Source organism: Gallinula chloropus (assembly GCF_964237585.1).
Source record: "Gallinula chloropus genome assembly, chromosome: 17".
Taxonomy (NCBI): Eukaryota; Metazoa; Chordata; class Aves; order Gruiformes; family Rallidae; genus Gallinula; species Gallinula chloropus.
In genome coordinates, this window is record NC_140102.1 from 14,242,607 (window position 1) to 14,255,240 (window position 12,634).

Sequence of the window (12,634 nt, forward strand, 5' to 3'; positions counted from 1 at the left end):
TGCCCTGTAGAGATTCCCAGCTGTGTATTTTAAGAGATTAAACCTGCTTTGCATCTGTTTACTCTGCAAATGATGTCTCTAAATTGAGCCTAAATCTCAAATAATTCATAGAAATGAAATCTTAATCTCCCTAACACGGCGATGAAGCCCAATGATCACAGTTGGGCTTTCACTTTAAAGCCTTGCAATTTGTTTGGGGAAATCTTGAAGGCACAAAGTGAGTGTCTTCCCTTTTGTTACTCCCATCGCAGCTGTTTGAGCCTGGTACCTAATTCATTGAGAGCATCTTGAGGAAGGATAGACATCTGCATAGCCCCTAAAATCCCTGAGTTTACCCAGGCCCTAGCTGCCCACCTTCCTGCAAACCCCTCAGACAGCCTGTGCGGACCCTCAGCTTTCGTAGAATCTCAGAAAGGTTTTGGTTGGAAAAGACCTTCAAGATCATTGAGTCCAACCATCTCTCCAGCCCTACTAAGTCCAACACTAGACCATGTCACCAAGTACAGCATCTACTCTTAACCCCCTCCAGGGACAGTGACTCCATATCCAACCTAAACTTCCCCTCAGGCGACTTCAGACCTTTTCCCCTTGTCCTGTCTTTTCTGTGCTTGGAGAGCAGAGCGAGAGAAATGTTGTTGAAAGACATTTAAGGTTGACATTCTCCTGCAGTTATCACCACAATAGGCAGTGTGCTGCCTGAGTAATGCGTGGGGAAGCTGCCTGCAGCAGCAGGAGTGTGAAGCAGAGCTTGCCAGGGTAGGGCACCTCTGCTGATGGCTCGGTGTGAGCTCGGAGCGCGGCACCAGGAGGCTGTCGTGGCTGATGGTTTCCTCTGTCATGGCCACCCTGATGGTACAACTTGCTGACAGTGGCCCTGAACCAAATGACTCAATGTGGCAAAGGTGCTGTGATTTTGGTGGTGCCTTAGATGAGGTTATCCATTATCTCTGGTGTAACATCTTAAACCCCTGTGGTACTTTGAGTCCATGTCTCCCAAGACATGGCTCGCCCTCTCCCTGCTGCAGAATGGCAGGGCTGTAGTATGGCTGTTGTCAGCTGGGTCTGTCACACTTCCATGTGCAGGTTTTTTGAGTACTGAGTTCCTGGTTGATGGGAGAACCTTCCAGCCTGTCCTTTGGCCTCGTCTGTGGCTTTGCCTGTTTCTTCCTCCTGCTGTGGCTGGTCGGCTTAGCAGACCCACAGTACCTTTTCTGAAGGGTGTGTTTTTCCCTTCAGCCCTTTCCACCGTGCCTGTGGACTTCAGCCTGAAACTCCTGCAGGGCTGGTGTCTCCGCTGAGGCACAGCTAGACACTGAGATGCCTCCCAGCTGTAATCCTTGGACAGCCACAGCTCCTGTCTATGGAAAATGAACGGAAAAGCTTTACAACCAACCTAGAGAAATGGCTTAAGCGTTGGAGCAGCGAGAAGAGGCAGGTCTGGACTGTTGTATTCCCTGGTCCAAGTGTGCATCTTGTTACCGCTTTGGGGCTAAAGCTGTTCCTCTCTGTCCAGGGAATAACTGTGGTTGGAAGGGATCTTTTTCACCCAGTGCCCCACTCGGTGCAGGGCCAGCTGGATGAGGCTGCTTGTAAAGCTTTTCTGTTCTCTTGTAAGTAGATGAGACCCAATTTCAGGAGCAGGCGGCCAAGCGTTTGTCTCTTTAGCAGCCATGAGGAGTTATGTAGCTGAGCTGCAAAAGCTCATCCTCTGGAAGAGGAGAAAGTGAAGATTTGGCAGTTAGAATCTGGGGCCAGAGAAGTTTTTGTGTAGGAGCTGGTGCAGTACATCGGGGTTGAGTTTTGAGCTCTGTCCAGTCTCTGCACCAAAATAAAAAGGCAAGAGAGGGAAACCGGGGAGAGGAGTGCCCCCAGCTTCCTTCTGTGTTGCCAAATACTTGGAAGGGGCTTTATGCAGATCTTTCCATCCCCAGCCAGATGTTTAGCAGCAGCTCAGTGATGCTGGTAGGGCCAGTGACCTCTCTCGGCGCTGCTAAGCTTCTGCAAGCAGGTGGAAAGTTAACAGGAAAAGATGAATCTGTGGGCAGTACCAGCTCTTTTAAAAAGCTGAAGGAAATAATCCCCCTCAGCTGTGAAAGGATCTTCAGTAAATTGTTGGGATATCAGCTGTCAAGTCAGTGTTCTGGTTCCTTAGTGCCAGGATCTGCAGGATCTGCCCTGATCCTGCATCGGCTCTCAACAAGCACTCAGCAGTTTGTGCTCTTTGGTTGTTGCTGATCTCTCTTTAACTACAAGATGTGGCAGGTAAGGGCTGTTTTCTCACGTCACATCTTGGAGGGGTTTATGCCCCCCCAAAAGTCCCAACTTCTGTAGATTCACAGCAGTGTCATTTGGGAATTCATTTTCCAGAGCTGTCTTGCTTGGTGCGGTTCGGTTCTGCATTCCCTTAGGCCGGGACTGAGGATGAGCACAGATCCTCGTTGGCTTTTCTCCTGCACCCTGCAGCTGGAACACTCCCTGGGTCCCCGTGTCCCGCTGCAGCCTCTGCTAATCCAGTTATGAAACTCTGTGCTACCCAGTTCCCTCCAAGGATGGTTCAAAGCTGCTATCAGTCAGGCCTCAGCCTGTGGTTAATCCAAAGAAGGTGTGTTGCTGCAAAGGGGAAAGAGGGAAGGCATTTGGGACTGAAAACCTTGCTCTCTTGGTGTAGCTACTCCAGTGTTGATGCCGTTTAATACCTCTTCTTTATTTCCTTTGTACAGGCAGTGGCTTTCAAGTAGGTCGTTGGTGAAATTAAAAGTACTTGAACAGGGAAGCAGCCCTGGAAACAATCTACTTGAAGCTGGGAGGCAGCACTTTGTTAGGAAATCAAACAGCCCTTGGGTTTGGAGGGGAGGCATTTCACAGCATACGCGGTTTAGCCTCGCTTCGTTAGGAGGTAAACTTGCCGTTGCTGGAGAACACTGGCTTCTTAAAGCCTACCTTGGCTTTCCCTGGGGTGAACTGCCTGCTTTCAGCGTGCATCAGTGTGCAAATGGTCATCAGAGCAATTCAGGCCTGTGAAAGCCCCCGTGTCTGTTGGCAGAGGTAAGGCTCGGTGCTGGGATTGCTGCCCTGCGTGGCTCTTCCTGCCGGACCGCACCACAGCTCCATCTAACGTTACATCTCTGCGCATCCTTGGCGCGGGAAGGCAGAGGTCCCTGTGGGAGCAGCACCCTTCTCTCAGCCTCTTGGGAGCTTCTTCCCTCTCATCAAGCTGCTGTTCCACCCTTTAACTCTTAAACTGCACCTCGCTGGCTTGTGGGGTGAGGTGAGGCTCTGAGACATCATCGATTGTTGTCCCCTCTGTCTCTCCAGCTCGCTCCGGTGCCGGCTGGCCAGAGCTGCAGCAGCTTGTTCTCCCTGTATCCTGCTCTGGCTCTGTCTTGGGCAGACACCACGCAATGTGCTTGGCTGCACCATCTGCGTCGTTACGCCCGGGCGCGTTTTTGGCCTCCTTGGTGGTTAACAGAAATAGATTTTAATTAAAAGCTCATTATCGAGTTGTCGTGTAGCATTAGTAAATAAAAATAACTTTAACAGCCCTGTCTTGTGGCTCAGTAAGTGGCAATTGGAAGCATTTGACATCACTTTATTTTTAAAAAAATGGAAGAGTATTGCATATTTGATTCCCCATTTGCTCCAAATGGGCTTTAAATCCAAATAAATGGTTGTCTATGGCACTCCTGTTACCATTCCAGCCCAGAAGGAGAAATAAATGCCGTCTACAGCCTCAAAGTTGTCTCTGTTTCAGTTGTGAAGTGTTGTGGGTGGTTTCTTTGGGCATCTCCTCGTGGGACAAGGAATGGAGACAGCCAGAAACGGAGACAAAAGAAACTGCTCTTGTTTCCCAGGAGGTTAGTAGAGGGATGCTCTGCTCAGTCCCTGCCCTCCCATCCTGCCTTCTCCTTCCCTGTTGCAGTGCAGAGGAGTGGCATCTTCCTGTTCAAGCTTTCTCACGAATGATGGGGCCATCACACAGGGGACAGCAAGCACTTCTTCGGGGCCTCAGTCCCCTTTTCTGCTTGTTCCCATCACAACAAGGGTTCTGTGCTCTCTTTACATCCCTAGTGCCAGGCTAACTCTTAATGAAACAATGTATTAAGGTGAAAAAACATATTTTTGCATTATTTAGGGGTAAATTGGTGCAAGAAAACATTCCACAGCTGTCAGTGATTTCCTCAAGGTCATGCTTTAACCCAGTACCACGGTTACCACAAAGGGGTTGTGTTGTGTGAGGTGTGGAGGCACCATTGTGTTGGGAACACCATGTGCCCAGGCGAACTGGTGTTCCCCAGTCACTTCTTTGTGCCCTTGTTCCCCAGCCCAACCCCAGGGGTGCCCTAAGCTCCGGTCGGTTGTATCTGTGACACCAACGAGGTGACATCTCCATCTCCTGCCCCCGGACAGAGCTGAGTTACATCCCCTGGAGTTTGGGCACCTCCCTGTTGTCCAAGGGGAGCGTCTCACGTGAGGAACCCTAATATCAAATGTTTTTAAAAAATGTCCTTTTTCCCCCTCCCTTTTCCACATGGCTGGTGAAAATCCAGTTTAGCATCGTTGGAAGAAAACCACCAGCCTGCACCAGTGGGTTTTAGGAGTCACTTTTCTCTTGTGCCCCTGTTTTGTAGCACTCAGTCTCCCTCCTCGTCACCCCATGCCAAGGGGACTCTCATAACCCTTCCTCTCATTTTGGGGGGCTGGTTTATCCACTCGTTAGCTGGGGAGCGGTCGTGAAACTTGACAGAAAGGTTCTGCGCTGCAATTAATTGTCCAGTTGCCTGCTAGTTGGAAATGACTCTCGGTGCAGGTTAATAAATAATGCAAACCCTGTTAATAGATGCCAAATGTGATGCCTCCGCGGGAGAAAAAGATGATGCCAATAACCTGCTCTGGAATGACTCTGTTCTAGCCACCGGCTGCTGAGTTTTAAGTGTTTAGTGCTGTTCACTTAAAACGCTCTGCTGATAAATCGTAAGCGCTCCGTACTTCGTAAAGCACATAAATTCCAGCCCTGCAGAATAACAGCCTCGCAACGCTCGCCCTGTTTATAAAGCAGCTCGTCCACGTAGTCCTTCCGCGTCTCGCCAAGTATATTGAACGACCCGCCTTGCGATTGTGCTCACGGGGTGGGGGGGGGCGGGATGTGAAGCTGCAAAGCTGAGAGGCGATGCCTGCACCCGGTGGAGGGTGCTGAAGGGCCACGGTGCCGTTCTGCTCCGTCCCACGGGGAGCCCCTGGGTCAGATTAAGGTTATTGTGATGTGGCTTTTTATCGGGAGATTGAGTTTTATCGCAGCGCCGTGCCAGCCGCTCTGGCATATGGTTGAGGGGGGGATTTTTTTTTCTCGTCTTAAGCCTTAGTGTTTTGTTTTCAGGAGCTTGGAATGGCTTGTAAAATCGTCTTTGTGCTTCAGGTGGCACTTTTAGTGCAGAGTGTGGATGGGATGGGGAGCTGCCAGCGCGTCCTGGCTCTTCCCTTCCCCAGGCTCTCTGCCCAGCCCTGGGCAGCAGCTCTCTTCCCTCCCCAGGCCTGGAGGGGTCTTTTTGTTGTGTGTTTTATGGCCAGGAAATGTGGTGGTTAATGATACAGGACCTATCAAGCGAGGGAGAGGAGGGATGAGGTCCTGGACGTCTCTGTAAAACAGTTGGAGTTCAGCTGTCAAAAGCTGCCACTTGAATGCAGATCGTTATTTTAAGTACTGAGGTGTGGAATGAAACCATGTATGTTGAAATAAACGGGGCTGCTGTTCCATTTATATATTTAATGAAGGTAATTCAGCACAGTCGAGGAGGATGTCTGCAATGTTATGGCCAGAGACTTCAGCACCGTGCAGGCAGGGACGTTAAATATATGTCTCTGCCATAACGTACACGTGTGAGGACAGAGCGGCGGTGTAACATCCAACAGCAGAAGCAATCACTTAAAATATTCCCTCCACCAAATGAAAAGTGCAGAGCTGGGGAGGAAAACACACACAAAGCTCTTGCTTAGTGCTCGCTGCTGGTCTTAGAGCTGCCAGTGTGCTTTCAGGGAGGAAATCTTTGGGTCGTGCCAGCTGATGCAGCATGGTGAAGGAAGATCTGGTTTGGGTGCCCGTGCGAAGCTCCGCAGAGGCTGTTTGGTGGGGAAAGCCCAGCCTGAGAGGAGATTTTGGGGGAGGGCAGCTTGGGGGGGGCTTACAGCTGGAGCTTCAAAACACTGATTCCCAAGGGATGTGGAGCGATGCCTGGGGAGGAGGCACCTGTCCCGGGAGAGGTTTGGTGCAGGGCTGTGTGCGCAGGCACCGACCGCTCCTCTGAAGCGATGGGCTGAACCGTGCTCTCTGCAGAGAGGAGGGGATAAAAAGCCAGTAATGCTTTATGGAAAGCTGTTTCATTCTGGCTGGGAAATAGCCCTTTGATGGCACCAGGGTTTATGTACAGAAATGGTATGAAATAGCTGTGTGATTGTGTCTCGCTCTGTTTTGTCTGAACCCTCGAATTAACCTCCCTCTTAAAATAATCCTCAGGAAGAGATCTTCCACCATCTGAGCCATCCTGCGCCGAGCTGGAGCTCATCAAGAGGACTGGAGGCTAGCTGAACGCCTGAAATTAGGGGGTTATAATTACAACACTGCAAAACTTGCTCCTCCTGGTGTTTTTGACCTCGAGGTGTTGATGGTGATGATAAGAACTGCAGCGAGCCGTCCGGGGGTGGTGTTTTTTTTCCGAGGGTAGCGTCGGGTTTGATTCTATTCCGGGACTTTGGTCTTGTGTGTGCTGTGGGAAGGGGAGGAAGGAGCGATGCGCTCGGTTAACCGAAGCCAGCGCGGCGCCAGCAGCGCGTCCTCCGTGTCTCTGCCCACAAGGCGGCAGTGGGTGACAGCGGGAGCGGCGTGTCACCCGCGCCAGCCCTCCCCGCCGTGCCTGAGCATCAATATTGATGCTGTCCAGGTGGCACCAAGATTGAGTTGTAGTGACAAGAGAATGTGCCGAGATCCTTTCGCCCTCGGGCTTTAGAGTAATGGCCATATGTCTCGGTCCAGCAATTGTTTCCACCGTGCAGATGGAAGACCAAAGTGGCTTTGGCATATTAGATTCATCTGTTTTATGTCCCTCTTCACCTTTCTGCCTCCTGACACCTTCTGTTTTTATGAGCAAACTTCAGTAACAACATAGATGCAGCTGCAGGATTGCTCGAAGGACATGGTCCATGAGCAGGACCAATTTTCTCTGCTCCTGAGCTGCTTTTGTCACCAGTTTGACTCTATCAGAACATGCTCGGAGAGAACCACTGACTTCAGGGATATTTGGGGTTGTTTTTTTGTTCCCCTGGGCTCTGTTCCCTTTTCCCCTTTTTGCAGGGGCAATAGCTCTGGGTGAACTGACTTGGTACAGAGGTCATTTCACTCCTGATTTTCGGGAGCACGTTGCACCCTCATCTGTGAAACCCTGTTGCTGGTACTGGAGTTTGTGCAGGGCTGCTTGGGGACTGTAGGTAGACATGGTAAAGCTGGTAAGGGGTAATTGAGAGTGTTTTTTCCTTTCTTCCTGCTCATAGCAGCACATGGCTCAGAAGGAACCTAACTGAGACCCTTCACGTCCTCTGTTGAATGTCAGTGGGTTGCCAGAGGAAGAATTTGGGCTTTAGGTGTCATTTTTAGGAGGGGGAAAATCACATCTGTTTCCTACTGAGGGAGGAGCTGGTGATATGCTGATGACATCAGATGGAAGGCTGTAAAGTGCGCTTCGTTAGGATGTTTTCTTGTTGGTACCAGATCCTTTCTCCATGCTCTCAAAGACCTTGTGAGGTGAAAAAAGAGAGGAGATGGTTGAACAAAGATCTGAAATCCATCTTTATAACTCTGTCTCCTGTTTGCTTCCCTGCAGGTGAAGTGGAAAGGGAAGGACCTGTTTGATCTGGTGTGCAGGACACTAGGACTCCGAGAAACCTGGTTCTTCGGGCTTCAGTACACTATCAAGGATACGGTGGCTTGGCTCAAAATGGACAAGAAGGTCAGAACCAAATTTCCCTGGAGAGGTGGTGTGGGATGACAAAGAAGAATATATTCATAAAATCGTAGAGTGTTTAGGGTTGGAAGGGACCTAAGGGCCATCTAGTCCCACCCCTGCAGAGAGCAGGAATATCTTCACCACATCAGGTCGCTCAGAGCCCCATCAAGCCTGACCTTGAATGTCTCCAGGGATGAGACCTCCACCATCTCTCTGGGCAACCTGTGCCAGTGTCTCACCATCCTCAGAGGGAAGAATTTCTTCCTAATATCCAACCTAAATCTCCCCTTTTCCAGTTTAAACCCATTCCCCCTCGTCCTGTCACTCCCTGCCCTCAGGAACAGTTCTTCCCCAGCTTCCTACAGGCACCTTTTGGGGACTGGAAGGCCTTTATAAGGTCTCCCCGCAGCCTTCTCCTCCCCAGGCTGAACCAGCCCAACTCTCTCAGCCTGTCTTCACAGGAGAGCTGCTCCAGCCCTTGGATCAGTTTTGTGGCCTCCTCTGGATGTGCTCCAACAGGTCCATGCCCTTCTTGTGCTGAGGGCTCCAGAGCTGGACACAGCACTGCAGGTGAGGTCTCCCCAGAGCAGAGCAGAGCAGAGGGGCAGAATCCCCTCTCTGCACCTGCTGGCCACACTCCTTGGGATGCAGACCAGGATGGGGTTGGCCTTCTGGGCTGCAGATGCACATTGGTGGCTCATGTCCAGCTTCTCATCCACGACTCCCCCCAAGTCCTTTTCCTCAGGGATGCTTCCCAGCACATCATCTCCTGAGCTGTATGGATAATGGGGACTGTCTGACCCAGGTGCAGGACCCTGCACTTGGCTTTGTTGAACCTCATGAGGTTCCCCAGGGCCCGCTTCTCCAGCCTGGGGAGATGCCTCTGGATGGCATCCCGTCACTCTGGCCCATTAACCTCACCTCTCAGCTTGGTGTCATCAGAAATTTGCTGCTCTTTTCTCTCCTCTTTCTTTGCTCACCAGAGGTTGTGGTATGTGTGGTATCAAAGTGAACAGGGTGAAGTGTATTTGAATCTCATCCCTGTGACATCTGTAGGTCAAATTGGGGAGAGATGGCAGAGATACCCCACCCCAAGGAGCTCCTGAGCTGTGAAGCCTCAGACTGGGGACACTGGATCTCCTTGAGGTGTTTTGGGAGCCAGCCATGATGGGGTGCTGGGCTTCCTGGGGACTGTGAAGCAAATGAAACCTGAAATTCTCTGTTCTGTGCCCCTGAGGGACAAAACTTGGTGGAGGAGCCAGGCTGCATCTTGGCTTCATTTGTCATTGAGATGTACAAAGAACTTGGGAGGGAAACCAGAGGGGTGAAGGAAAGATGGAGATCAGGGAAAAGATGCTTCCCAAGTGTGTGACCTTGAGCTTGCTGGGTGTGGGTTGGAGAAGCGATGGACGTGGTTCTGCTTGCCCCCAAAAGATGTTATGCTAAAACCCCATGGTAATGGACACTGTGAGGCACGTCTGGGTGTCTCACATGTCAGGCCAAGGTTTTATACAAACCTGAGGCTGAACTGGACAGTGCCAGCACAGTGGCAGGGTAGTGAGGAGCAACCCTGAAATACAGGAGGAGGTGTTGCAGGGAGACAAGGCAGAAGTCGGGTGGTGGCGTAGCAGGACATAGCACCACACAGTGAGGTTGGGAGAGGCAGTGTGCTCACAGCACATCAGGAGCAACCTTTGCTGTCTCATTTTGCATGCTGTTTGGTGGCGCCTTGTTTGTTTTCCTGCATCCTTATGAGTGTCAGAAATGTTTGTTTGTTTTCTTTTTTTAACTGTGGGTTCTGAACTACTTAGTTTCGTCTGTTCTCCATGTCTGAACTGCTTGACAAAAGATGTGCTGCTCTGAACAGGAGGGAGCTGTGGCTTGGCTCCAAGAGACAGAGTGCTAAAGAAGCTGGAAGGGGTCGCTCAATGGTTCTTGTATCCCACAGGTTCTGGATCACGATGTTCCCACAGAGGAGCCTGTCACCTTTCACTTTCTGGCCAAATTTTATCCTGAGAACGCAGAGGAAGAACTGGTCCAGGAAATCACACAGCACTTGTTCTTCCTGCAGGTAGGAGCTGTGTCAGTAGACAGTTTTCCAGCCCGATGAGTAGAAGCACGAGAAGGTTGCAGGGTCAGGAAGTTGGTTGGCAGAGTGTGGCTCCTCATCGTTACGTTCACACCTCTCCAAAGGGAGTCGTCTGCAACAACAAAAACTTCTTAAAATAGGTTGGAGCTGGTTTGTCTGGATGAAGCTGTCACAGCTGCCCAGGCTCACAGACCTCACACACTGGCTGTCAGGAGTGATTAGGTGATTTGTAACGTTGGTGTGTGGTAGCTGGGGGAGATGGGGCTGTCAGATGCCGGCTTGGATGACGCGCAGCCGCGGCGTCCACCTCTCTGCAGGGTGTGGGTGTCAGTTCTGCTGAGGGATGGCTCTTGCCTTGGTACATGATAGCATCATGATGTGAAGCAGGGGAATTTCATCCTCAAGAACACAACACAGCCGACCTGCTTCGTGCTCAGGCTGTGCAGCCAGGTTCACCTCTCCACAGAACAGCCCTCAGGTAACTGGAGCAGAAGATCCCAGGAGCGCAGCTCCATCAGACACTGGTGGCAGAGGTGGAGGAGAAGGGGAAAGCGACTGGTCCCATTTGCCCCAGTAACACGTGCCCTTACATTAAGCCTTGTGGGGAATGCAGCTTTGGGCTTTTTTCATTTTTATTTTAAAACCCTTTTATTTAAAGGACTCTACAAAACTTTGTGTCCTGAGAAAGCAGCCTGGTGCTGCTGATGTGGTGGTGCTGCATGGCTGGTAACGAAGAGCTTCTGTCACAGGAACTCTTTCAGACTGGATCGATTTTCTGAAACTCTGTCCTATGAAGGATCAGGCCAGCCATGGCTACAGGGTGTAGAGTAGTCCCAGTTGGCCCCTGGGGCACTTACTGGGAGGTTTCAGCTGCTCTGTGGCTGCTAGTTTGAAGTTTCTAAAATAAATAAGTTATAAGAGACACTCGTTCTTATGTTCAGTACACCCCCATCAAGCCAGCCTGGGTTTGGATGTTGTTGGAAATAACCACCATAGGCACCGCTCGCCCTTTCAGATGGGTATCAAAGGCAGCTCACCAGCTTCTCAGTGCTCTTCCCAAGGTTCTCTTTGCTCTTCAGAGCTGAAGGACTTCTAGATGCAACGTAGCACTCTTCATTTCTGAGGTCTGTCTCGTGCACTAGTGTCTCTGTCAGGCTGTTTTAAATGCCTGATTTGCCATGGGCTTGATCCTTGATGAGGAAGAATGCTGTTGGCATCTTTGAAAAGGAAAACTGGAGAGGAAAAGAAGTTAAAGCTGCGTGTTATAAATGCAGACCATGACTTTTCTCCTAGGGTTTCTGATGATGAGAGGAGCCTGGGCTCCTGTAACACATATGGGAGATGGGAGCACACATAAGCCTGCACACTCTCCTGTTTTTATCTTAATGCAGGAGAATATCTGCTGTGATTATGTTGTAACCAACTTTGAGGACTCAAAGCATGTTATAAATTCAAATTGATGTTACTGCATCTCTGTGACAATCCATTTAAGTCTCCCAGGAAATAGTATGCTGCTTTTTTTTCCCCCTATCTTTATTCAGGAAAATTAAGTGTGCAAAACCAAAATGTATCGAACATGACAGGTTTAATTTTTTAATGCACAGGAGCTGGGAAAGGCAGAGCCATGGCTTTTGGGAGCTGCACAGGGGCTCTCCTGGGAGCACACACAGGGCTTTGCCTGCTGCTAAAAGCGCCGGTACAGAGGTGACCGGCAGCTCTCCTTGGAGAGGGAGGGAATTGGCCTCGAGCGCAGGTGAGGCCTGAATATCCCAGAGCCAAAGCCTTATGTGCTCAGAGACTGGGCTGCAAGCTTCCTTTTGTCATTTAGCAGTGTGTATGGATGTATCAATCTGTAGCTTGTGCCTTAGGAGGTTTTATTTCCATACTTACACAGAAGATTTCCACTGCCCACCCTTGCCTGGAGCAGTGGGATGTAGGCTCTGTCCTATTCCACTTGTGCATCGAGCTCTTCTTGCAAACCCCTCTGAACAAGGTGGCCTGTGGAAGCCTGAGCCCTTCTCTTCTGAGCCACCAGAGACCTCCTGGGCCTGAATTGTTAATTAGTGTTAGGAAAATTGTTAACTGTGTGCTTGACAGCTCGAGTTAAAACAAACTGCAGCCATCTGCTGTGACAGTCATGCTTTGTGCTGCTCCGTTAAACGTGTGTGATCTGTCCTTTACTCCTACGTGCAGGTGAAGAAGCAGATTTTGGATGAGAAGATCTACTGTCCTCCTGAAGCTTCTGTCCTGCTGGCCTCTTATGCTGTCCAAGCCAAGGTAGGCACAGGGTGACTCTCTGGGGACCTGCTGGTGTTGGTGGTGGGTTAACCTTGCTCCCAGGAAAGGGGAAGGCAGGGAAAGTTGTTAAAATCTGGGAAGTGAGGGGGACTGTGTGAGTGATGCTGCCTGTTCTGCACTGCTAGTTCCTGGCTGCCTTCAGACAGACGTTGGGCAGGTTTTTGCTTCCTCTTTCCAGGACTCTTTAGCAAGTGCTCAGCTCAGGAGCTGCAGTGCCTGCTCGAGTGTGGCTTACTGCTGGAGTGGGTGAATTCCC

The 12,634-nt window shown here is 50.5% G+C and overlaps 1 protein-coding gene across 4 annotated transcripts in view; it reads left to right on the top strand.

Moving 5' to 3' along the window:
* Positions 1–12,634, top strand: part of NF2 (NF2, moesin-ezrin-radixin like (MERLIN) tumor suppressor) — a 49,402-nt gene that overhangs the window by 4,422 nt on the left and 32,346 nt on the right. For all 4 annotated transcript variants that reach the window (XM_084271924.1, XM_084271922.1, XM_084271925.1 and 1 more), the window contains exons 2-4: positions 7,869–7,994; positions 9,940–10,062; positions 12,274–12,357. In XM_084271924.1, the coding sequence (XP_084128050.1) occupies positions 7,869–7,994; positions 9,940–10,062; positions 12,274–12,357 (333 nt within the window). The remainder of the gene's footprint in view (positions 1–7,868; positions 7,995–9,939; positions 10,063–12,273; positions 12,358–12,634) is intronic.